This window comes from Brachionichthys hirsutus, chromosome 8 (genome assembly GCF_040956055.1).
Source record: "Brachionichthys hirsutus isolate HB-005 chromosome 8, CSIRO-AGI_Bhir_v1, whole genome shotgun sequence".
Lineage (NCBI taxonomy): Eukaryota > Metazoa > Chordata > Actinopteri > Lophiiformes > Brachionichthyidae > Brachionichthys > Brachionichthys hirsutus.
Genome location: NC_090904.1, coordinates 13,060,699 through 13,087,496, shown reverse-complemented (window position 1 = coordinate 13,087,496; position 26,798 = coordinate 13,060,699). Strand labels below are relative to the sequence as shown.

The 26,798-nt window shown below is 50.0% G+C and overlaps 1 protein-coding gene across 1 annotated transcript; it reads left to right on the top strand.

The window, feature by feature from the left end:
* The first annotated feature begins 524 nt into the window (after positions 1-524).
* lrig1 (leucine-rich repeats and immunoglobulin-like domains 1) lies at positions 525-26,421 on the top strand. The gene is given in 23 exon segments (XM_068742148.1): positions 525-727; positions 8,950-9,021; positions 9,754-9,828; positions 15,924-16,061; positions 16,148-16,291; positions 17,119-17,262; positions 17,453-17,596; positions 18,243-18,386; positions 20,584-20,664; positions 21,825-21,896; positions 22,176-22,247; positions 22,561-22,649; positions 22,652-22,696; positions 22,699-22,722; positions 22,904-23,257; positions 23,600-23,617; positions 23,620-23,880; positions 25,179-25,259; positions 25,262-25,612; positions 25,780-25,914; positions 26,090-26,167; positions 26,170-26,321; positions 26,323-26,421. Coding segments are annotated over 23 exon segments (2,976 nt in total).
* The last annotated feature ends 377 nt before the right edge of the window (positions 26,422-26,798 follow it).

Below are 26,798 nucleotides of genomic sequence, written 5' to 3'. Positions count from 1 at the left end.
ATCTTCATCTTTTCTTTTTTTGGGGAGGACATTTTTCAAACCCGCCGCACGCTAACCATTCTTCCGAGTGTTTGACCCTGATTCTTTGAACGACGGTCATTTCTGTGGGTCCGTGAACATCGCATGTCTTTAAACATGTCTTCAAAGGTAGTTGCCCTTTTCTAGACAGTAACAAAGCAGCCCTCCAGGAACACTTCTGGACTTTAAATACAAGCCAAGCACGACCGGACCGGACGGGTTTTCTGGAGCGCACATGTTGGATCTTTCTGCGACTCCCCTTTGATTTTTTTTCGCCCGCGTCGGACTCCAGAGGAGAAAGTTGGACGGGGGGGGACGGGGGGGGGGGACTTGTGTCCTAAATGACTGGGATGTGTTACTGCGCCGCAGCGGACTGTCCTGTCCCCTTTGTCAATGGAAGACATTTAATGCGATAAAAAGGGACACTCGGACTCCGAAGCTTTGTTAATATTCCAGTTCGAGGAGAAGAGAGCTCCGCGGCCGGGGCTATTAAAAGTGGAGACAAAATGGCGGCGTCCCCGGGACTATTTGGATACGCTTCTCGGTGTGTTTTGTATTTATTTTTGACAGTCGAACTGTTAATTAGTTACGGATCGAGTTCGGACGTGTCGTGTTCCCAGAACTGTACCTGCACCGGCGACTCGGTGGACTGCAGCAGCCTGGCGCTAACCGCTGCGCCACTGGACCTCCCCGTCCGGACCGTTTCCTTGTAAGTAAAAGTTTATGTTATTTTTCTTTAACAAGCCGATATCAATGTTTTCGCCAGAAAGAAGTGACTGTGATAGATTACCCAGCGCCATTAAGGGGGGGGGGGGGGGGGTCAAACAGCCATCAGGCACCCGCATCACCAGAAACCAGTATCGATCAGTCCCTCTTAATAACAAGAGTTCCTTATTTTTCTCTCCAGGATTGATAATAAACTGCTTATTCTAGTTTAATGTGGGAAGCTGTTACCACAATAAAGTTCCCTGGAGGTCCCAGCCCCCCCCCCCCCCCCCTCTGGGAACATCGAGCCAAAGTGGATTAGAATTATTCAAACCTTTAATGATTGAAGTTCTAAACTCTCTTTTCACCGCAGAACACGCAAAAAGTCTTTGCATCAGCCTTTGTGACTATTTCAAAGCGTTGCTTGTAAAATAAAACACGGATTAAATTAGGCTTTACCCGGTAATAACCAGGAGTCACATGATCTGTAGGATGGAAGCATTTATTTAGGTAGACTTTGATGTTAGAATTTGTCTTATTTGATCAGATTTGTTCGACAATTCTCGTTCGTATCTTTTTTTGAGTTGGATTCACTCACATAAACGAATTTAAATATCACAGGCACGTCATATTATCATTGAAATAACATTTAAAATGTGAAACTTTAGCAAATAGTCTCAAACATGTCATAACATATTATAACTGTGCTTTATTTAGCTGTAGGGAATGCTATAACAGTCGAAACTGTCTGAGTTTAATTTAGGAAATTATTTTTGGAACATTTGTCACGAAACATCGTCCAATGTTTCGGGGGAACCTCTGCGCTAATCGTGCTGAAATGTCATATTTTATTTGCTGACAACACAACTCTTGTCCCTCCGGATCAACATTTCGGCTCGGTCCACAGGCCGTTGTGAATCCTTGTCTTGTTACAGAATATTTCAGCATCTGTTTGCGTTTCTGGGAGTGTGAGGTTAAGACTCCTGGCACCCAGGTCCCTGTGTTTTGCAGTTTATCTTCCACCGGGAAGTCAGGGATTCAACTGTTAAAAAGTCCTGAATAAAGGCAGTTTGTGCTGCAGCGGCGTTGCCCCGGAGCACTCTGTAGACGGGTTCAAATGCAGATGCTGCTAATCCTGCATGTGTGCACGTCTAGTTCTTATTTTGGGGGACATGTCTTATCTGAAACGGTCACTCTTCACCTTTGGTTTTGCACGACTACTACTCCGTGTGTCGTTCCAAATCTACCTCCGTTATCTCGGCCGAACTTTATCGGCCGAGATTTAAGGACCCGCAATCTTGTTGTTTTCAAAGGGAATGGTTTTATAGCTTCAAATGATCTTTTAAAACACCTAGGTCACATATTTCCACACTACTCGACTTGGCTGGTAACTTAAAGGAAGTCAACTCCGTTGGGAGGGGGGGTGAATGAGCCAGATTATTTGAAGATTACAGTAAACCCAAAGAGACAGGAATGGAGGATGAAGCCCATTTATGCTGAGCTTGTGCTGTTTGTTGCAGAGGAAAGGGAAAACTGTTGCATTGCTGCAAGTTGATCTACAGGTTACATGCGACAACAACAACACTTAAAACCTGTCAGAAGGAGTGTCTGTGGGATTAATACCTTTGTTCTAAACAAAGAGTGCACGTCCATCTTCATCTACGGGCGTCTGAGCTCAGAGGAACCGGGGTGGAATTGGCTGTCGCTTGTGTTTGCCCCAGAGAGGCAGCAGTTGCATTTGTTAACAAGAAATTAAACATATTAATAAAGCATGTACTTACATTCTGTAGGACTACTCTTAGTAAACACATTCTCAAGGACAAACGCAGCAGACTGAATGAGCTCTGCTGTCCGTTGTGCTTGACAAATTGAGTTGCCACGTGTTGCAGTTGTCTTTATATAAGAATTTAAATTAGGATTACAGTCATTAGATTATAAGGAGGGGTCTTCATAATGGCACCAGGAGGTGGGAGGTGCTGCAGGGCTTTTCAGGATTTCTGTGCATGTGGCACAGGTTTTCTTTTTGACCCAAGGTGGGTGGGTTTCATTTCCCCATAAGTGACACTCTTAAATTGTCGAAACCAGCCTGTGAACTGGACAGGGTGATTTATGAAGAATAAGTGGCTACAAGTGTGAGAGCATCATTTTGCACTCTCACCTCCTGCTCTGAGGCAGCCTGGATTTGAGAGGCGTTCCCATCAGTTTGGGAACCGACCGTCGTCCTCTGAGCCAACAGAATCCGAGCCAAAGTCTGTGCTTTCTTGGCGTTCTCTCAGAAATGTCTTTCGCAAACTAAATACCTGTCCAATATGTTTCTCTCTTAATGATTGATGAATCGCCAAATTGAATTCAAAGCAGGTTTGGTCTCACACAGTCGCATATTTCCTCTCAGGAGTGGTGCCTTATCTTATTTGCGGCCGAGGTAATGTGTATAAAAAGCATTTTTTGCTCCCTCAGCGCCATCGGCATAATGAGGTTTCTCTGGAAAATAAAAGCATGAACACAAGTCATGTAGATGAAGATCGCTGTGGTTGGGGAGAGATAAAGCCGATGCTTGGTGTCTGTTTTCTGCTGTAGGATCCTCACTTACTGTTACAGAACGCTGCCTTTATTTCAGGGCTTTTCCATTTTCAGCAGCGACTCGACCTCAAGCTGTACTCCTAAACCTCGCAGCACCGCCTTCATGCCCCCACAGTTGGTTTTGGCTGCTTCCCTCAGGAAATGGGTTTGTGTTGGTGGTTTCCTGGCAGGCTCGGAGCACAGCTGACTGGCTTGAGGGCTGTTAAGCAGAGGGCGGGGCCGTGGATCACCTGGGGGGGGTATTTCATGGCCGCTGCACGGAAGTGTTTTGTCAATGTCAAGGTCTGCTGCCGCTGCCTTTGGGCTAGTTGGTTAGTCAGTGAAAGTCCTGTCGGTGGTACGAAACCTCAACCACCGTCACATATGTTGTAACACCCCGAAGAAAACCATCGGAAGTGAAACCCTATAATTTTGTTTGCTTGTTTGCCACATACTGCTCGGCACACGTTTAATTTATGTGCATGCACAAATCACGCAGCTCTCCTTGAGACACATCAGCAGCGGCGTTCCGTAAGGGCTCCCTCCACCTCTTGTGGTTTCCCGAGCGTTTCATGCTTCATGGAGTTTTAATCTTGTGATACTGATAGTAATTATACCAAGTTGCTGTTTCTCTGGCCTCACAACTCCTGGTTCACTTAGCTGTTATTTTTAGGGTGCATTCCCACTGTGCCAAGAGGACTCGGTTCCTTTGGTAGCAAATTCCTGCATTTATAATTCGTTGAAAGGTCTGCGTTCCCACTGTGATTTCTTCACGGGACGAGCTTTCGGAGCAACGTCGCGTGGCTGAAAAGGGCGCTCGTCGATTGGACAAAGTAGAAGGTGAAGTCCCGCCCTCTCCCATGTTTTTTTTTTTTGAGTCCGCAGTTAACGGCTGCTGCTCCTTTAGGGAGGGAATCTCATTTAGTTCTGGCCCAAATCATAAATGTTACACAACGCTAGTCGTTTTTAACAAACACAAAGTCGCTGGGCATCCGTAAAGTCTCCGGATCAGTTCAGAACAACGGAATGAAAAACTACCGTGCTGCTGAACAGCTGATTCTCCGCTCCGCGCTGGACTGTGTTAAAATGCCGCGCTGCGGGGAGAAGTCGCGTCAGTTACCGGTGATACGTAGCTTGTTCGGAAAAAAATGTTAAAGTATTATAACGCATATTTAGTTAATGAAATCTACACAGAGCAGTGCATATTTCGCCACTTTTATTTTTTTTGGAGCAGCTTGGAGTGCTCGCTGTACTTCCTCTACCGGAGACGCACCGCGTAGAGCGTCACTACGTACAGTTGCTCCGTCCTTTGCTCCGCTGAAAGGGACCGAGACCCTCCTTTTCAGGCGGACTTTTTTGATCCTCTCCAGAGTCCGGAGGCGCGTTCCCACTGGCCCAAACGGAGCGGATTATCGGAGTAAAGGAACGCTGGTCAGTTTAAAAGGGAGCAAACTGCGCAGTGGGAACGCACCCTTAGAGTCAAAGGATTTAGGGTGATATTATCAATTGTTCTCATTTTTATCATTCGCTCTTCACTTTCTCCTCCCTTAGACTGATTGTGTTAAAAAGTGGACAGGAAAACCCTGAGGAGTTTACATACGGGGATTTTAATCTATCTTTTTACTGCGAATGTTTCTGTATGAACTCTTTGAAGCTACTTACAGGAACAAATTAGAAAGTTGAGGTAGAAACAAGAGACAATGTCTTACAATAACGTGAAGATGTGGAATAACGCTAAATTTTATGATGCCGCTGCAAGTCGCCCTCTAGGAATCCATTCATACACCGGAAGAGACAGGCTTTTTGTGAAGACACTTAAGGGCATGAAGTTTGGTTTTGTTTTGTTCCACCTTTCCCTCGGCCCAGAATGAATCATCTATGAATTCTCTACATCTGGTAAGAGTTTAGAAATGTGTAGAAATATTTTGAGAAAAAAAAAAGCGTGACTCGGATGTAGGGGAGGAAGTGCCACCGAGGCAACTTCTCTCCAGACAGTCGGAAGGCCCTTCAGAAACAGTTTAAGTACGGAGAACCCACCGCAGAACCCTAAAAAATTAAGTCTGCACTTAATTGTATTTGGATCAAATGTTCTATTCTATCTATCCCGTATAAACACAGTTTTCTCAGACATTGTGCTCCTTTCTGTCCATTATTACCTTCATACACGTGTGCACAGGCGCGTGCGTAGTGTGGATTGCACAAGCGTTATTGTGCCCAGCATGGTCAGGCCAGGCTGTGGGCGAGCACAGACCCCTCTCTCCCTGACCTCCTCTGGATGTTTGGAGTATCCGGCCGCGACGACGGCCCCCGGACAAGCAGCGTGAAGAATGGCGCCGCACATGGCCCCAAGATGTGTCCGGCGTTCCTGCAGCGGAAAAAGCTTCAGAATCAAAACCATGCGCCAAGCCTGTCTGATTTCAAAGAGTGAAGTTCCTCCTTTAAGTTGTGTGTGTGTGTGTGTGCGTGTGTGCGTGCGTGCGTGCGTGCGTGAGCAGATGATAAGCAGTACAATATGCTGATCCAGTTCGAACCCAAGTCTTTATCATTATTAATGCAAATGTCTTTTGTCGGTCTGTGCTTTGAGCCTTGTCGCTGTTGATAAGATTCCAGCTTTGTTCTGCCCGTTTCCTTCCTCTGTTTGACTTGTGTGTAAAAAAAAAGAAAAGGTGGCCCGGTGCTGGTGTTAGCTTTGTCTGCACTCTCACTGCAGTTGCCTGGCTATAAACTGGCTTTTAATGACAGGAAACGTGGTGTGTGTGTGTGTGTGTGTGTGTGTGTGCGTGCGTGTGTTGCCCTCAGACACTCGGGTTATTATTTGACCAGTTTTATAGCGCTCTGAAATTGACCACGTTAAAGGTCCTTTGTCTCCCAGCTGGGCTACAGAAGGCCCATCACTGACATCACTTCACACTCTCACCGACCAAAGTTCACGCCGCATTTGTGCGAGGTAGAATCGAGAACGCTAACGATGATGTATCGCTCCGACCCTCCCCCCCCCTCCTCCCTCTGCCCTCTCACACACGGAACACGGGCTGACCTACGGTGTGGTACGCTGTGACATCACTCCTGTACTCGCAGCGTTCCAAACTCCCACCAGCAGCAACGACGGTTATTTTTCTGCGTGAGTTTTAATGTGTTTTTTCCCGCTGGCGCTCTGGCGATGGTCCAGTGCAGGTTTTCCTGAAAGAGATTGTTTAGTCAGATGAACCTTTTACGAGTTCATCTCATTGCCTTTTAAATATTTTCTTCCAGACAGGCTCAGATTAATAACGACTGAATCAGAACGGCATCGTGCGAACGGAACTTCTGCTTTGCAGGCTGATTTAGCAGTTGTTTCGGCATCGCTCGACTTCCTCAGGACAACATTGTTTGATCTGCTGTGAACGATGGCCGACTGATCGTTAATGGCTGATGCTGGGTCTTTATGAAGGCCGATCGGATACAAGTGCTTGCTGATCAAATGCGGTAGCGTCCTGCAGAATTTCAATGGCTTCCTGTGGGACAACAGAAAGTATGTTGGGGGGCATTAGCTCTATTAGCACGCGCAAAAGTTGCAAGTTTTTAACTACTAGTTATTTGTCTTTTATTTCAAACTGGGCTTCTGCACTCACATTATAATGCTTTGTCGAGTATCTTCGATATATCCCCTAATTCTGCCTCTGCACACACATAACCACATCCTCGTCTAGCGAACACCAATTAAACATTTCGCTAGGAGGGCAGAGTAATTATAATATTAAGTCGTTTTTGAACATCCTGTCCCGGATGTGGTTTCGGTATTTGAATCTCTCTAAAAAACAAGTCTGCTAACTTTATGGCTTCTGATCCCCGTTCAGCAGGTTCTTCTAGAGACGGAGCGAGTGAAAGTTGGCTCTCTGGCAAGCATTAGCTGCACTTTACACTGGAGTCCCCCTTACTCCTCCATTCCAAGGAGGAAAAAGGGGGGGAAGCGAGCGGGAGATGGAGGGAAACGAGCCTTATCTCCAACTCTTACAGCAGGTGTTAAAATGCCGTGAAACCTAATCTAATCTGATCGGGAAGAAAATAAATTTGGCTGAATGAGACGGAGAGAGAAAGAGTCGGTTGTGCAAACATTGCAGGTGGCTGAGGAGTCTCGTCTTATTACCGTTCTTTAACATAAAAACAGTTAAAATATTTGAAGCTCCTCTGTTTGTTCCTCAGCAAAATATAGTTACTCTTGAGAAATAGGACGGGAAAATCACAAGGGAGATCTGTCAGCTTTGCCATTGTACTTAATGCATTTTTGTCCATTTTGGTCAAATAGTGTCGGAGTGGCCCCTCTGTCACATTGGGGGGTCGGGAGGGGGCGTGTCACCTGAGGGGGTGTGTCACGGAAAACTCAATTGCCTCCTGTTGCAGGGAACTACAATTTAGTGACATGGGAAGTGTCTCAGTAGTGGTTGTAACAGACACACACTCATATACCTCCTTGCCTGGAGGCCAGACATATGACCTGCTGTTATCTTGTCTTACTCACTCACACACACACACACACACACACACACACACACACACAGGGAGAACGTTTACGGGAGGAAGGCTTTTATTATGTGCAATCAAGCACAGACAAGAAAGGGGAATCTGTCAGGGGATTAAGATTAGTGGGACTAAATAGTGTTAAAAAGTACAGCGTGTATAATAATAGACAATAGCAGCCTTTTGTATGGCGGCGACCTCCTAGCATTAGTTTACTTGCTGTAAAGCCCAGGGCAGTAGTCTTTTTAGGCCGTGGCAGGCCAGGAGGAGGAGGAATGTGCTGCATCAGGTGGAAAGCGTCGCTGCTCGCTGGGAACAAGCGGCCATCGCGCGGCAGGCCTGTGAAACATTCCCGGGTCGTCTCTCACGTCTGGACGGTGGGATGCAGGGGCGGGAGGCAGGTGGCGCGGAGCTGTGGGCGCCCATTGTCTCGCCTGGCCTAACCCCACCGCCACGGCCAGGCAGGGTGTGTGTGAGCGAGAGAGAGAGAGAGAGAAAGATAACACTTCTTTATGTGTGAAATAAAGAAACTACGTCGTGGGAAGATCAATCTCATATGCAGATGTGTTATCTGTGCACACACGCACGCACACACACACGCACACACACACACACACACACACGCACACACACGCACACACCCTCGCTCACGCGCCGATGGCGGTAATGCTATATCACCGGACAGATCAGTCCAATAAGCCTCCGTAAAAGTCAAGCGGCAGCTATTAAATACACCGTTAGCCTAAAGTGCAAATTGACTGCAGCAGATGAATAGCCTGCGGGTCATGTTTGGAAAGCAAGCCAGGAAAGGGAGGGGCTCCGTATCGATAGTATTGATCCGACCTCCTTGGAGGCCAGCAGAGGTGCCGCGGTGTTTCCAGGCACACCTAATGTGGATGGACGAGGCCGAGATAATTACTCAGTCGAGATCATGCTTCCGCCTGCATCTCTTTGGTTGTTTACTCTATTTGCACAATTCCAATTCCACCAAAACGAGCCTGTCCTGTGGGTACGGGGTGAGCTACACACCGGATGAGACGCCAGCTTATCGCGGCGTGAGGTGGAGCCATTCTGAGTGAATAATAATAATTAACATTATGGTTTGATTTGAATCTGAAATACTGTCGGACATTTTTTTAAACTTTCTCTTGCTCCTTTTTTTCTTTGCAGAAATCTTGGTTACAACAAGCTGACGGTCATCAATGTTGAAGCTTTTCACAACCTCCCCAACTTGAGAGAGCTGTAAGTACACAATAGTCACGTGTTTGATTTCCATTATGAGCCCCTGAATGCATTCGATTGCTCCTGTGACGCTCTGAATATAACCTGCGTGTCACTCGTCAAACATTTTTTTATCATAATAGCAACTAATGTGGACGCCGCTCCGTTTCCCGGCAGATCCCTCCTATGTGTCGGCTTGAACTGAGTCCAATTGAGATTAAAGTGTTGTTTTTTTTCTATATTAAGCCTCCTCCACCACCCGATACGTCGTGCGTCGGCCTTGTAAATATTTCATATGGTGAAGAGAGGGCTTGTATTTGTGTCACTCATCGCCGGTACGCCGGCCACACACGCATCCACGCATCAGCTAACGGATGATGCACACGCTGGTGACATCACCTGTCATACGCTTCTCGACATCCGTTTCACTCGTGTTATTTTTGGTTTATAAACGGATGACTTGCAAGTCGCTGGGTTGCCGACCTACGCTTGAAACATTCGGATCCATCCCATGCGTGATTGTATCGCCCCCGGAAACGCAGCGGGATCTCTGCTGGACTGTGTGATTAGCATTGAAATCGCAAATCTAAATTTAGTCGTTGTGCCCTATAGCACAATAATATAAATGATAAGCTACAATTGTGTTTGTTTACCCATACTTGGACGTACTACATGGGGAAAAATTCCACTTCATCTTCTTGTGTTTTTTTGCGTTGCTGTTGCGTAACGTTTTTGTTCGGGTCCCACTTTCAGGCGCTTGGACCACAACGAGCTGACCTCCATACCAGATTTAGGACGGGCGGCTTCCGAGATTGTCTCTCTCTACCTGTGAGTACCTTCGCTGCTTCCTGCCTGACACGACGGTCAGCTAACGCTAGGAAACACTCTCGTAATAACTGTCTTGGCACAGCTTCAGGATTCCTTTGCAGCTGAGAAGTAACATTAAACTACATCAAAAACACCCTCTGCACTTAGCTTCAATATATGGATCGCTGTTGGCTAAATAAAATCAGCTGATGCCACTTTCTGCTATTCTTACCTGGCCGTGTGTGGGATGCCTGCTGCCTGCAAACTGTGGCTGTGGGGACTGAACCTGAACCTGAACCTTAACCTGGACTGACATCTCACTGGAGATCCACCTCCCTATTAGGGGGGAGGCGTTTGTGTCTGTCACAAGCATGAGCTTGAGCCATCCGTGAACTCTCTGAATATTCATGACAAAGGAAGGAATTGTTCATTTAGTTCATGTTGTAGCTTGGAATGCGTAGAAACGCATGATGTTAAACAGCAACCTGCCGTTCGTAGTATAGTAGCTATAAGAAAATTCTATAAGGGTTTATGGTATTTGCATTTGATCGATACTTTGGTCAGTGCCTTTGAAATATCAAAAGAGGAATTTCATTGTTCGAGAATATTTTTGAGAGACGCCACACAGCGCTGAGCTTCGTGACGAGCTGAAGGAACTTTAATTTGCACACGTTTCTCAACCTGAACAACTCGATTAAAATAATTGCCCGTTAATAACTAGTCGAGGACACGATACTCCTCGAAGCTTTTAGTCTTAATATTCCAGTAAAGAGCGCAAATTTGACATGCTGTGGGTTTCACTGTGAGGTTTGCTAAATGGCACGTCGGTGAGGATTTCAGACACAATGAATGGCGGAGTGTTCTAATGCTAGCTCTCTCTCTCTCTCTAAAGAGATAAACGGTGGAACCGATTGATTTATCGTGATCGGTCGTTGATATGCTGAAGTTATTTATCCGCTGCCCTTTTTAAAGTAAAGACTTCCATTCCCAGCCCTAGTTGGAAGTTTTATCTGAAGTACTGCTCCTCAACAAACTAGTTTGCACCACATTTACCGGTACACAATCCAGACTAATTATTGAGCCAACACCTTTATGTGAACAGGTTTGTGTCACCGTGGTGCTTCGGAATGTCTTCAGGAATGTCAAGACACACAAAGCAAATACGGCACAAGGAGAGGTTTTCTAGGGTTAGCGCAAGATAAGCTAAGATAGAATGTTTTTCCTTACACATACATATACGAGGATTCTAACATCTCACTCAACCTAAAATGAGAGTCAAACCCCCCCAAGCTAGCATGGTGCTAACAGCTAGCGCATGTCCTTCACACCTTGCTAGCTTGCCGGCTGAATGAAGCATGCAGCTGCAGGTTCCCGTCATGGGGCTCCGATGGCGTCGCCCCCTCGCCTCTCCCCGTGTGTCGTCTTACCACCTTCACACCGTTCCTGAAGGGCGGAGAGATCACCATGCATGTTTTCTGTCTTTAGCACAAACTGTTCACTTTGCCCTTTGATCAGCAACAGATCAGAGCAGGTTCACCTTTACTTTTGCACGAACTATGCAGAGTTGCAGCCCCTGCAAATGATCTTGTTTCTTTTTTTGGCCTGTTGCTAGGGGAAGGCCTCTCGGCCTGATAGGAGTGGAGGCTGGAGGGAGGGACGGATCTTTACAAACCCACACCAGCAGAAGGGAAGGCCTGCTGAAGCACTTACAGCTGCAGCTGTCAGTCACATGGCTTACAGTAAAATGGGTGACAGCGAGAAGGGGAGGGAGGATGAGAAGATAGGAAGGGTGGACGGAATGGGGGGGGGATAGTGTTGGATCAGCATGACATCACCCAAAGCCGAGAAGAGGAATGGAGGAGGCAGCATGGGGGAGGAAAGAGGAAGTGAGATGTGAGGATACTGATAGGACTAAATTATTCCAAAAGTGAATCCCTAAAGGCTGTGTAGGGTTCCTGTGCCATCGGTTGGATAGTCTGGATTATCATGTGACGTGTGTGTGTGCGTGTGTGTGTGTTTAACCCACTCTTTCACACAAACTCAAAACCAAAGGGTCCTAGACTGAACTCAAACAGAAGTGCATCATATGTGGTTGCTACTGTCTGACTGTCTACGGTGCGTCTCTTTGCTGGTTTACACTGTCTGATGGACGGCAAAGTAAATTATGTCTGAAAAAAATCAAAATAATAATCTGTTATTAATGCGTTACTTCACATTTTTAGCAGCGTTTTTTTAGTTTTTAAGTGTTTTAGACTGTAATCTATGGAAGTAAAATTTCTCAATGAGAAAGGGGAAGCCTCGTGTGTAAATAAAAACAGGAATAGATGGACTTAGATGTTTCTTTTTATTCTACATTTCTTGCTTGATTAATGGGAGACTTTTAACTTCACTCCCAGTTTGTTGGAAGCAAAATCACAGTGAAGATCAAACATGCATTTTTCTTTTTTTATCTTCAATTTAAAGCAAAAGTCATCTGAACCAAAGATCACATGCAACGGTCCCACCGACTCATATTATGTAATTACAGAGGCAATACGAAGATTAAAAACACACAGTTCAACGGATGATCTGACTTTGAAATAATTCTCCTTTTGTCCCGGCCGCCGGCTTCAGGCGGGAAGGCACGGACCAAACGTTGGGACCAGAGATGATGCCGGAATGGGCCCGCGAGTGTAGCCCCTGGGCGCGTTCTCACACTTCAAAGAAGTGTCAAAATGACCCGGGCTCATGATAATCAGATGGTCAATGGGGCGGGGTAACGAGATTTAGAATCAAGAGGAATGGAGCCGAATGTTCATCACTTTTTATAAACGCCACTATTGTATGCGTGGACTTCAAACACGGCGAGCGCCGGGGCTTTATCTGGCTCGCCCTCGCAGCTGGGCTTCGACTGTGGGAGGGGGAGAGAAAGGGAACTTTTCAGAGTGGTGGAAGGAGAGCGAGTAAGAGAGGTCAGCCTCTCCCACCAGTTTGAGACTGATCTGTTTTTCCCAGCAAAGGTCACCAGCTGTTGACCCCGCCTCACTCTTCCATGATCCCCTCCCCAATTCCTTCCTCATGTCCTTTCTGCTTGTGTGTGTGTGTGCGCGTGCCCAGGCCTGCCTTCAGGGCTCATCTTTAACCATTTGTGCCTCTGTTTATTCAGGTGGGCTGCGACCCAACCCCCTCCCCTCAGACACCAATAAATGCGTGTTTTTCCACCTTGGTTAAAAGTCTGACCCTTGCTGATTGAAAACGTGTGTGTGTGTGTGTGTGCGTGCCCATCTTGAAGCCTGCAGAGGAAGGGGGCGCTGACGTGGTTTGGATGGGTTGGCTGGCGGAGCACCTGCTCACTCACTTGTTCTTAGCGTCAGGCACACACGCGTAAACACACACACACCGACACACACAGACACACAATACCGAGGCTTCATTTAATGACTGAGTTCAGGTTGTGTGTTGGAGAGAAGCCGGGTGAATAATGTTTATCGTCGTGGAAGGAAAGCGACCCGCTAGCTCCGGTCAGTCCGTTCTTTTTGTCTCCTCGCTCGCTCCATCCCTCCACGAGGCCTGATCTCGCTATATCTCTAAGCTTTGTGACCAAAGGAAAACACGCTCATCTCCTGCCCCTCCGGGGTTGAAAGGTCACACCAAGGTTCTGATCAGCTGATGAGTTTTTGTGTTTTACGTCAGAGATGTGTGAAATCAAAACCGTTTAAGCCTGATGGTCATTTTTGTCACGGTTTGGATGTGGTGGGAGAACTTATGACTACATAATGATCATTTTATATATATACAGAAAGAATATGATGTTTCGTGAATAAACCATACTGTGCATAGCATCTCCAGGCTAAATCGACAGAAGGCAATCGATAAAAGTACCCAGGGTTGTAATTTAGCTAAACTAAAATGATAATCTAAAACTAGGTAGTAGTACCGTATTTTTTGGATTATACGTTGCTCCGGATTGTAGGTCGCACCAGCCAAAAAATGCATAATTAAGAAGAAAAAACCATATATAGGTCGCACTGGAGGATAAGTCGCATTTTTGGGGAAAATTTATTTGATAAAATCCAACACCAAACAACATATAGCACAAAGAACATGCTAACAAGTTTACCAAAATATCAGGTTTTACTCGGAATCACGAAATCCAAGGAAATCTTCATCCTCGGTGTCACTTTTGAATAACTCCGCCAACTCGGCAGGTAGACAAGACGCCGCTTCCTCTTCTACGTCGCTTACATCAGACTCATCGTCAGTTGCAGTTCCAATTATTCCAGCCTTTCTGAATCCCGACAGGACGGTTTCGGTTGTCACTGAAGCCCATACTTTGTCGATCCATTCAATGACTTCCAGGAAAGTTGCATGGCGCATTCTCCCGGTTGCCGTGAAGCTGTGCTCTCCATCCGTCATCCACTGCTCCCACAGGTTACGCAAAACTGACTTAAAGCTCCTATTCACGGAGATATCAAGTGGCTGGAGTATTTTGGTTAAGCCTCCAGGGATGATGGCAGGTATGGAGTTGAGAACTTTTAATTTATTTTTTAACTGTGGTGTGATGTGCGCTCTCATGCTATCCATCACAAGCAGAGCTTTGCGTGCTCTAAAGAAGCCATCCGGTCGCTTATTGTAGCACTTTGTAAGCCACAAGTTCATCATTTCTTGATCAATCCACCCTTTCTCGTTCACGGCGATTTCAACTGAGGAGCATTGGATTTTTGGCATGGTTTTTCGTTTGAAAATGACCATCGGTGGCAGTTTTGATCCGTCTCCACAACATGCCAGCACCACTGTGAAGTGTGATCTCTCATGACCAGTTGTAACGATATTCACACTTTTTTGCCCTTTCTCTGCAACACTTCGGCCCATGGGGATGTCAAAAGTGAGGGGGACCTCGTCCATGTTAATAATATGATCCGGTGTCACGTTGTGATCACTTACATGCTTTTCAATGAATGCGCGGAAACTGTCAACCTTGGCTTGGAAGTCCGCTGGCAGTTTTTGGGACAGTGTCGTCCTTGCTCTGATAGAGAGGCGTTTGCGTTGCATGAAGCGGTAACACCAAGAAGGTCCTCCCGCAAAGCCGTTTATATTCACCGCCCTGGCAACCACTTGGGCGCGGAGACGCAACTGCACCGTTGACAAACCTCTCCCAGCAGCACGTTGTTCAAGCACCCATGCGTGAACTCGTTCCTCCAACTGCGGCCACCTAGCTTGTTGCCCGCGATTAGCTTTCTTTGTTTTCTTCATTTCAGTAAGCGTAACCTCCGCTTTTCGCCAGTCCCTTACAAGTTTTTCGCTCACTCCAAACTTTCTTTCTGCTGCTCGATTGCCGTTTTCGGCTCCATATTTCACTATCTGAAGCTTGTAAGCCGCGGAATATGACTTTCTTTTCGGCGCCATTTTCATTCAGCCCTTCTAATTTGTGTTTTTAGATAACAGGTGTGACAGATAACTCTGAACCTCCAGAAACCGCGACAGATTCTGACGGGTCACAGAGTTCCCTGTAACACCTGTTATAGAAATGTGTAGGCTACTGTCTCTGCGCTCACAGATTTTGTAAAAAAAAGCATATATAAGTCGCTCCGATTTATAAGTCGCACCCCCGACCAAACTATGAAAAAAACCGCGACTTATAATCCGGAAAATACGGTAATTGTCTTTCTTGGCAGCTTAACTCCTCGGTTGTCCTCATTCCTCTATCCTCAGTAGATTAGTGTCCAGAACTTCACCGGGATTGCAGCCATCTCTCCATTCCCTCACAGACTGAAGTGCTCTGAATTCTCCTTCAAGTAATCCTGGCCAGTCGCTAAAGCTCCATCCATCTCATAGATTTCACATCCAAGCTCCGTTCAGAAGCACACGTGTCCTTGGGATTGTTTAAAGAAGGCAAGGCTCTGTTTGGGGGCTCTTAAAGTACACATTCTGCGGTGGTTGAAGACCACTTTGCTCTGTGTACTCTGCGCTCTTTGTGCCCGAGAGAGGGTTCAGAGAGGCGTCTGGGTTTAGAGTGTCTTCCTTGGGCGATGGGAAAAGGACGCTGGAGTTAAACAGCGATGGATTCGTAGATCTTTGAGGGTGGTTTTTAGCTTTTTTTTTTTTTTTTTTTAAATCTGTGCTTTTTTATTTTGCAGACATCATAATAAGATCCGCAGTATAGACGGCAGGCAGACCAGGGGGTTAGCGTCTGTGGAGACCCTGGACCTGAGCAACAATGACATCACAGGGCTGCAGGGGCAGTGCTTTCCAGCAGGCCTTCAAATCAGAGACCTGTACGTATACGACCTTATTTCTATTGTCCCCCGTGGCTCACACCAGTAATTGTAAATGCAGAAACGACATTCCTTTTTGCGTTCAGGTACCTGAGCAATAACAAGATCAGCGCGTTGGAGCTCGGAGCTTTCGACCAGCTGGGATCAACTCTTCAGGTCTTGAGGTTGAGCAGAAACCGCATCAGCCAGATCCCCGTGAGAGCCTTCCAGCTCCCGAGGCTCACCCAGCTGTGAGTACCGCCGGATGTCGCCCCCCCCCCCCCAGGCGACACTTAGATGTCAAGAATATTGGAAACAAAGACATGTCGGTTAAACTGCGAAGGTGCTTTTGGAGTCCGCTGATAGAGGTCTGTGCTTTGAGTGTGATCGATACCTCCAGGTCTGACAAGGTCCACACTGGAACCATGTCGTTGGTGATTTACCGCCTTCTTCTGCATCCCCAAAGTGGTTATTCCATTCTCTACTTCATGACCCATGATCTTTGTCAAACGTCCCCCCCCCCCCCGCATAACAGCGACCTGGACCTATTTATAGCACAGAGCCTCCGTTCTCTGGTTCACTTAATGGGAGTCTTCCCCGTAATGGCTCCAGTAGCAATGGTGCCCTTTGTTAGACGAGTGGACCTCCTGGTGAGGCTGGCCGTAGTGGCGATGCATGCACGTCACCAGAGTTCCCCCGTGTGGATTTGATCTGCGCTATGCTAAGGCCTCAGATTCACCGCTGCATGCAGATATGTTTCAGGCAGGGCTTTAAATCTCATGTTGTCTTCCTCTTAGTGTCGCTGTTAAGTTATAGAGTCACAAGCTGACCCTTGTTTGCGAGTTAAAGCCAGCGGGCGTACAGCGCTGGCTTCGTGCCACCAGTGGAAAGGATTCCAGGGCAGAATGCCCGTTAAGTCCGGGGTTTGTTAACTGCAACTAAACGCACGCAGGCTACAGGTTCGATGGACGATGGTGTCGATTGCCCTTCGTCCTTCAGAGCTTTGAAATGTTAATGGTACTGTTTCACCTTTTCTCTCATCAGTTGCTCTTTGGTTGTTTGTCTGTCCGCCTTGCAGGGAGCTGAACAGGAACCGCATTCGTCAGGTGGAGGGTCTGACCTTCCAGGGCCTGTCCAGTCTGGAGGTCCTCAAGCTGCACAGAAACAGCATCAGCAAACTGACTGACGGGGCCTTCTGGGACCTCGCCAAGATGAAAGTCCTGTATGTCCAAAAAAAAAGAACAATACATTGGAATAAATCTTATTGGCAAAATCAGAATGCGTAGATTGCATTTCTGGAGCGAGCCTGGAATTAAGGGTTCTTCCAGTTTGGAAACCTGCTTTGATATGATGTGTTCTTCCACTCCTTCGTTGTGCTCGTACTGACTCTGCTTTCTTTTCATCCTTTGCAGTCACTTGGACTACAACAGCCTGTCGGAGGTGAACAGCGGCTCCCTTTACGGCCTGACCTCCCTTCAGCAGTTATTCCTCAGCAACAACTCCATCGCCCGCATCAACGCCGATGGATGGAAGTTCTGCCAGAAGCTGAGGGAGCTGTGAGTACCGGCATTTAATTTAGACGAAACAAACGTTCTCTTTCTGAATCACGCTCGTAGACGGTGGTTAAAGTTCCTACACAACTTTAAAAAAAAAAGAAAATCATCTTAAGACCTACCGCAGCTGCAGGATGACGATTTGCTTTGCCTATCGGGATCCGACCTCTGAGTCCGACAGCCTGCGAATCCGAAGCGCGTCATCCCCAAACACGTTGCACTCGGAATAAGCCTGTTTATCCCATAACTGAAGCTGAGCTCAAATGCACACAAGCCCTTTCACGAGAGTTATTGTCCCCGGTTCTGAAATGCTCCATTGATCGCTGGTCACACGGAGGGATCGCTAAATTTTAAACTCCCTCCAAGGTAAAACAGGAATTCAATGGTTACTTTCTTGATCATAAATGATTCAAAGTTCCGATAAAGAGGTTCCCTTCCACCCTGACAGTTTGGACCTTATTTGAGCTCTAAAGTCTGCTCGGCACAATCTCCGTTAGCATCTCGAGGAAAGACGTAATGGAAAAGTTCATCAGAGTGGCTAACAGCGAATGAGCCATAAAATGAAACGTAATGACGCTGCAAGCTGCCGTCCCGTTATCCGCAGACCTCACACAGAACACTTCTCTCTCTGCTCTGCTCCTCCCTCCAGGAATCTGTCGTACAACAATCTGACACGTCTGGATGAGGGCAGTTTGTCTGTGCTGGGGGACCTCCACGTCCTCCGTCTGGGCCACAACTCCATCAGCCACGTCACCGAAGGAGCCTTCAGAGGCCTGAAGGCCGTGCGCACGCTGTGAGTGCAGCCGCCCGACCGCCGTCACCACCGGCCCAACGACCCCGAACCGCCTGCCTGCTGTGGTTTTTAACCGCTGTTGAAGTTTGGGTTGGGATCTGCCACTTGGGAGAAGTGAAAACCTCGTGGTTTAATATTGCTTCCCCCCCCCCCTCCCCCCCTTTGAGAGACGTTTCATTTTTTTGCCTCGTGAGTCCTGACATCTATATCCGTTCTATTGAGAACGCTTTCTGTTTGAAAGACCGCTGATCTGAATTTACGTCTATTCATGAGGTTTTTTTTTATGTGGTTTCTGTGGAAACTTATTTCTCTCAGGCCTTTTGTCTGGTTTAGTTTTTGTGTGTGTCTTGAACACTGGTAACCAAGAACCTTAAATTTGGTACACATCCCCCCCCCCGCCCCCCCCCCCCCCCCTTCAGATCCTTCCTGACTTTTAGAAGCCACCAACAAAGACGGATTCTTTTCCCGCTTATCTACCTTGGACCGCCGAAAGCACTAAACAGAGCCGGAGAAAGACATTTTAGGAATAAAGGGAGACAGGTGGGGTATAAATCCTGGAGAGAGACTTCATGGTCTTGGTTCTGAACCAAGGTCTTTATTTTTTGGCTTTGCCTTCTTCCTTCGTCCTTTTGAGAAAGCCAGAAAGAGACTCGCGCCAGCGCTTTGCTTGAGAAGCTTTCTCTCACAGCTGAGTGACAAGCCAAGGCTAACGCTGGGTGTTAGATAACCAGCTACAGAGCGACGTGGAGAGACCCGGGCCCAGTTCAAAGGCACTTTCAAAGCACGCCTTAAATATGCTCCAGTGTCCCGTCTAAAGGTTCCAAAGGCAGAATGGCTGATAGTTGTTCTGGAAGCTCCAGAAGCTTTTACCTGCTGAGCAGAAGACGAGATGAGGACACGGTTTAAGTCGAGGACTCCGCTGGTACTTTCCTGTCTTCATGGTTCAGATGGTTTCTTTTTGCTCCGCCCCTATTGACGCTCACGCCGTGCACCTTCATCGCTTCTGTCGCGTTTTCCCGTGACCCACTTCCACGGCTCCGTATGTTTCGGTGTCATGATCGTTTGCTCTTCCCCTCCTGCATCGCTCTTACGCGTCGTGCCTTTGAGGCAGGCCTAATGTAATTGGCGGCGGGGAGGGCAGGCGGAGGCGGGGCCCTGGAAGGGAGCTGGGAGAGCTTTAATTGGGTCTGCAGTGCGAGCCGTGCTGGCGTGGGGCTGGAGCCTGCGCCGGGCTGGAAAAGCTCCAAACAAGCCATCCTGCCCTCTAATTCGTCCACGGGGGGGTCGTTGGCTCATCGGGAGCCCTCCTTTTCTTTGTGCGCGGGCTCTCCGATCTACAGCCCCCGCCACCGGCCCGGCTTTAGCAAGGGAATGGCCATTCACATCCAGCCAGCCAGAAAGAGTAGGAAATTGGCAGCCCCTGTCCAGTCCAACCAAGACGGCGGCAAATACAGCCTGAAAAGAACCAAAGGGGGATAAGAGATGCTCCGAAAACAAAGGGAGGGGGGCGAGGGGAGGGCGCTATTGTGAGGATACATGGGGGTGTGGCTTACCATCAAGTTCAAAGGCCTCTCTCAAGTTTGAAAGCATCTTTCAGACGAGTCGTCCAGCTTTGCGGTCTAGTTTTCCCGTTCAGAGGGGTGGAGGAGCGGCGGCTCCTTTGCAGCTCGGACTTCACCTCCAGAGGCCCCCCCCACACACACACACACACACACACCGGAGGGGGAATGAAGTGCATTCAACAAGTGTTCGGGAACTCCTGAATGCTGTCACGGCCCCTTTTCTTTTCCCCTTCCTTCCTTTTCATTGAATCCATTTTCTCTCATGGCTCCACACATTAAGCCTCAGGGCTTTAGCTTCGGCCTCGCCGTGCTCGCCGCCGTCAGGCCAACGGGCCCCGAGTCATTGTGTTCCCGCCAAGCCCCTCCGTGCGGTCATGAATTATACATGCGCTTCTCTGTGCTGGGTTTGCAGCAGCACGCGTGCACGCTGCTCATCCACCCGTCCCAGGAAAGAATGCGCTTGGCTGGCGGAGCGGCGCGGGAGAGGGGCTCCCGGAGGCCAGGTGCAGAGGAGGGGGGGGCGGAAGGGTAACCCGTGACTCCCAGAGTACCTTCCGCCCGGCTTGTGTAACGTTTCAGCACCGGCAGACCCCTGTCCTCATTCCATCATTCTTCTTTTCTCTCGTTCTCCACAGGGAGCTGGACCATAACGACATCTCGGGCACAATAGAGGACACCAACGGGGCCTTCTTGGGATTGGACAGCCTCAACAAGCTGTGAGTGTCTCCCCTCCGTCTTTTCTTTTTTCTTTTCTCCTTCTTCTTCTTCTTCTTCGCTAGCATCCCATCCCTTTCATCCCTCTTTGCTGCTCTTCAAAAATAAACAGAGGCAGAATTGAACTTTCGTCTGCCTTCATCTCCGGCCAAGTTGATCTCATTCCAGTTAGTGAGTCTGAATGCTGCACGCCGCTTGGGAGGGAAGTCGCTAGCAGTGATTTCTAGGCCTGCGCCTGCGTTTTCCCGATTTGCCATCGATACTGTCGTGAAAACGACAAGCATCCGAAGCGTCTAAGTTGATCAATTTCATCAGACGGGGAATGTTTGGCAGTGAATGGCAACCGTCCAACGGCGGTATGAAAAGATGCCGTCCAGCCAAGACGGGTCTCAGTGTGAGCGCCGCTGGAAGGGCGCGGCCGGGCGAAGGAGCGAGAGAAAGGGCCTTTCTTCAAGCTGGCAGGAGATTCCCTCCCCAACAGGCTCGCTTCTATTTTCTCCTCCAGGCCTCCGCTCCTCTCGTCCAGGTCTCGTTGTTCGGAGCTGAGAGAGGGTGAAATCGAGGGCCGCATTCAGTCACGGACATCAAACGGCTCACACGCCCCGCCCTCTGACCTCGCCCCCCTTTCGTCGCGGCGTTGGCGGAAGCAGCCTGCCGCATCCCGGCGCTGGCAAAGGGAGCATGGGAAAAGGAGATGGAGTCGAGAGAGAGAGAGAGAGAGAGAGAGAGGGGGGGGGGGATGAAAATACATTTATTAATCAGAATAGAACCGTCTCATCGTCCCTGAAACAAGGCAGCCATTTGTTTGTTCGCAAGGGTGGATGAGTTGGAACACCGGAGTATTCATCGTGAATCACCCGGCCGCATCTCCTCCTCCCGTCAAGCAAAGGTTGGGGAGGAGGCTGAGGAGGACACACACACACACACACACACACACACACGCACACACACGCACACACACACACACACATTCCCTCACCCTTCCCCTGGGCTAATCTCAGGACAGTTCATATTTCCAATACCTCAATATCCTCAGAAAGCTTCATCAGATCGAGCCTCGCTTGCTAATTGTGCTTCTCTCTCTCTCTCTCTCTCTCTCTCTCTCTCTCTCTCTTTCTTTGCCTCCATCTTCCCTTCTTCTCTCCATCTATGGAAACGGCAGGACTCTGTTTGGAAACAAGATCAAGTCGGTGGCCAAGAAAGCCTTCTCCGGCCTGGAGACCTTGGAGCACCTGTGAGTGTCCGGCCGTCCTCTCAGCCAGCGAGCGAGTGGGAGGAGTTGGCAGAGCGTCTTTGTAAAGGGAGGGGGGGCAGGGGGGGGGGGGGGGTCCAGCTGCATTGTGCAGCACAATGACGGGCCTTTGACGGGCCGTGTATCATCGGACATGCGTCGATCTCCATCTCTGTTAGACTCTTCGTCCTTGTAAACCTGCTTGTGAGTGCATGTTGGTGTGTGACGTGCACGTGTTGCTGTGTTGCTGTGTTGATGAGACGATCTGTGACGCCCCCGCAGGAACCTGGGCGACAACGCCATTCGCTCCATCCAACCCGACGCCTTCAGTAAAATGGAGAACCTCAAAACCCTGTGAGTTCTGTTCACGGACCAGCCTGCTTTCTGATCCACACACACGCACACACACACACACGCACACACACACACGCACGCACACACACGCACGCCGGAGCCGATCCCGGCGGACTCTGGGCGGAAGGGCGGGGACAAGTCGCCGGTTCATCACAGGACTGCACACGAAACATTGTTTTTATGTTTGGAGGAGAACCCAGAAGGAGTTCATGCAGACAGACGACATACAGACTCCTCCTCCTCCTCCTCCTCCTCCTCCTCCTCTTCCCTTCCTAAACCGCCTGTCTTCCGTCTCTCCTCATCCCGTCTGCAGCCTCGTCCAGAGCGACAGCTTCCTGTGCGACTGCCAGCTCCACTGGTTGCCCAACTGGTTGGTGTCACATGACCTGCAGTCCAACGTCAACGCACCTGCGCCCACCCAGAGAGCCTCAAAGGCACCGGCATCTTCCAGGCCCCCCCAGCAGCTTCGTGTGTGGTGAGTCGTGTGCTCGTGCGGGCGCGTCTCGCTTTGACGGCTAGCTCTGTTCCGAGTTGCACGTTGTGTTTTTGTTTAACGCTCTGTTAGCGCTCAGGCTAACGGAGCGCCCGTTTATACGAAGCAGCCGGACGCCTACTGAGAGACGTTTGTGATTTATGCCTCCTCCTTCCACCTTTAGACGACCTTCCGAAGCCCCAAATCACGGTGCAGCCAGAAACCACCATGGCGGTCCTCGGCAGCGACGTGCGTCTCACGTGCACAGCGGCGAGCAGCAGCTCCTCCCCCATGACCTTCGCGTGGCGCAAGGACCAGGAGCTACTCCGCCACGGCGAAACCGAGAACTACGCCCACGTGCGCGATCAACACCGAGGCGCGCCGCCCGATGCGCCAGGGGCGGTCGGTGGCGTGATGGAGTACACCACCATCCTGCACCTGAGGCACGTCACCTTCGCCCACGAGGGCCGCTACCAGTGCATCATCACCAACCACTTTGGCTCCACCTACTCCACCAAGGCCCGCCTCGTTGTCAACGGTAGGCTGCTTTAATTGGCCTGTATGGGACCCAATCGTATCGACCGAGTTATTTTAGTTCTGACATAACGACAGAAAATAAAAGAATATCTCTACTAATATGTGGACGTTAATAATCGTTAATTAAACGGCGTCCATTTTGCTCATTTCTTCCATTTGACTTTCAGGCCTTCGTCTCCCGCATCGCATTTAGACGCACTAATGTCTCAGTCACGCATCTTCTCTGCAAATAGAGAGTATTCATCTAGAGTTTGACTCCGTGATGAACTTCCTGTATCCGCCCCCCCATAAATGTTTCCTAACCCATCTGCATCGACTTACACCGTGTCTGTTCTGTCCACAGTCCTCCCGTCCTTCATAAAGTCCCCCAGGACAGCACCATCAGGACCGGCCACACAGCCAGGCTGGAGTGCGCCGCCGAGGGCCACCCGGCGCCGCAGATCGCCTGGCAGAAGGACGGCGGCACCGATTTCCCCGCCGCCCGGGAGCGGCGGATGCACGTCATGCCCGATGACGACGTGTTCTTCATCATGGACGTGAAACCGGAGGACATGGGCTTGTACAGCTGCACCGCCAAAAACATGGCGGGCACCGTCTCTGCCAACGCCACGCTCACCGTGCTGGGTAAGAGCTGCCCTTCCGTGGAGCCCGTTTTTAAATGGCCGCTCGGTCCGACGCCGCAGAAGGAGCCTTTATATTTGTCTTTTCTCTGCAGCTGTGGCCTCGCTGCAGGTCAGGAGCCAAAGGTCACAGTTGGGGGGGGGCATGGGGGAGTTCACAGAGGGGTGTTTGTTAGGCAGCCCCCCCCCTGGCCCTTCTCGGTGGGGGGGGGGGCTGCTTCGCTGCAGGCCTCAGCGCTCCCAGTTTATTGGCTGTTTTACACTTTTAAATCAAACAAGAGCTGCTCTCCTGCAACCATCTCAGTACATAGAGGGGGGGGGGGGTGGGGGGGTCCCCAAAGCACCACCTCAAATCTCCCTGATCCGTGTTTCTCATCAGCATCGTCTGACTAACAGAGGAAGAATTCTGTGACACATTTGGATGATGTGAGAATCTTTATCCTCTCGTTGGAAAGACGGAAACAAGCGGCCGCACTTCTGGACTGAATCTGGCATGTTTGGGTTTGGGGGGGGGGGGGGGGGGTTAGTCAAGGGGCCTGTTTGGAAAATAGTGGCAGGGGAGAAAAATGGTAGCCAAAGAAGACGTGGAATGAGTGAATCAGTGTGTGTGTGTGTGGGGGGGGGGGGGGGGGGGGTTAATAGAGTTGGGAGAAAGTATTGACGGAAAGAAGAGGGGCGACTGAAGTGGGTTAAGTGAGATCTCTTAATCTGTGTTTGTCCCACTGTGAGCGGAAGTACTCAGTCTGAGAGGAGAGGCCCACCTTAACACGCACGCACACACGCACACACACACACGCACACACGCACGCACACACACACACACACACACACGCACACACGCGCACACACACACGCACGCACAAACACGCACACACACACACGCACACACACACACGCACACGCACACACACACGCACACGCACGCACGCACACACACACACGCACACACACACACGCACGCACACACACACGCACACACGCACACACCACACACACACACACGCACACAACACACGCACACACTTCACTTTGCTCTATTCAAACGAGAACAAAGCTTCTGTTTTCCTGCGAGAACAGAACTCGTGTTGGTGCAGCGTGAGCTCAGAGACGGTGGGACTGTCCTCTGTCCTCTGTCCTCGTCAGACGAGCTTCCAGCGGCTGCATTCTAAGCTTTTGCTGACTAATCGATACCGAGAACAAACCGAGCCGACGCAGGAACCAGAGAACAGAGCGGAGGCCTAAAGGAACGCCGTGGAACACGAAAAGAAAACGCTCACCTCGGTCGTTCTGTCTCGTCCACAGAGACGCCCCACCTGGCCCAGGACCTGGAGGACCGCAGCGTGGTGGTGGGGGACACGGTGGCCCTGCAGTGTAAGGCCTTGGGGAGCCCCCGCCCCGCATCACCTGGCTGCACAACGACCAGCCGCTGCTCCCGTCCGACAGATACCACTTCACCCCGGGGAACCAGCTGCTGGTCATCGGTTCCGTCTCGCCGGAGGACGCCGGGCGCTACACCTGCCTCATGTCCAACACCCTGGGGACGGAGCGCGCTCACAGCCAGCTGGCGGTGGCCCGGCGCCGCAGCCCCTGCGCCGCGCCGGCGGGGCCGAGCACGGTCACCATCGGGATCATCGTCATCACCGTGGTGACGAGCATCGTGGTGACATCGCTGGTGTGGGTGTGCATCATCTACCAGACGAGGAAGAAGAGCGAAGAGTGCAGCGTCACCAACACAGGCAAGACGGCGCCCGTTGTCCCGTCGTCTCCGGTGGGAGCGGGGAGATGGTCGAGAAACGATGCCGATGCTAGAAAGCAGGAAGACGTTCCCCCCAGTGGGCGTCGCCGCTCGTGAAAGCGGATCCAGAGCTCCGGGTTAACGCCGTGCTCTTCTCTTTGCTCCCAGATGAGACCATCGTTCCTCCAGACGTTCCCAGCTACCTCTCTTCCCAGGGCACGCTGTCGGAGCGGCAGGACGTGTGCATCAGGGTGGAGGCCGGCGGCAGACCCCAGCCCAACGGGCACGTCGTGGACGCCACAGGTACCCGGCGGTTCGGTCTCCGCTCACCTTCATGCGTTTTGCCCTTGAGGCGTTGCACGATGACGGAATGAGCGCCGCCGTCTGCGACGACATCGGAATAACAGCAGACTCTGAACGCGGCGTCGACGTGCAGTCGATAGTTTTAACCTCAAAGCGTTCTCGTCCCCCCCCGCAGCTTTCGACTGTGACGTCATGTGCACGGATTGCATGGAGAACGGCAGCAGCTACTCCAAAGATCCTGAATACCTGTCCCACGGTTTGGACCCGCCGGAGGGGCGGAGTATCAGCAGCAGCACTCTGCTCCTCCGCCCCACTACGCCTGCCTCTCCGCGGAGCCGCACGCCACGGGGCCGCACGCCACGGGGCCGCACGCCACTCTGCTCTGCAGCAGGACTCCAAACGGCATTCCAGAAGGACGTTCCAGAATGTCCCGAAAACCACAACATGTCGCAACAAAACCAACGTGATAGGAAAGGTGAGCAAGAAGAGATACGTTGGAACGGTTAGAAGACACTTAAGGCTAATCTGTAATCTAAAACCACCTTAAAACAACAACTTTAATAAAGATTCTAGAGTCTAGAAAGATCATTTTGTATCAGGACAAGCCTTTAGGAATTTAGGAACGGCAGAGTTTCTGGATTGGCTCCGACCAACGTTTGCGTGGAAGCGACGGGATTCTGGAGCTGCAGGTCCGGACCTGTTCCTGCTCCTCTTCCTGTTCCTGTTCCGGTTCCTGTTCCGGTTCCGGTTCCGGTTCCGGGGTCTTAAGCCTCCGAATACAGATTCCTCACCTCCATGTGTCGACCTTACGCACGCATTCCACCGCCTACGCAGCCCAGAGCTGGCTGCGTTTTTCATCTGCGGAAATGTCACCGGCTAATTCC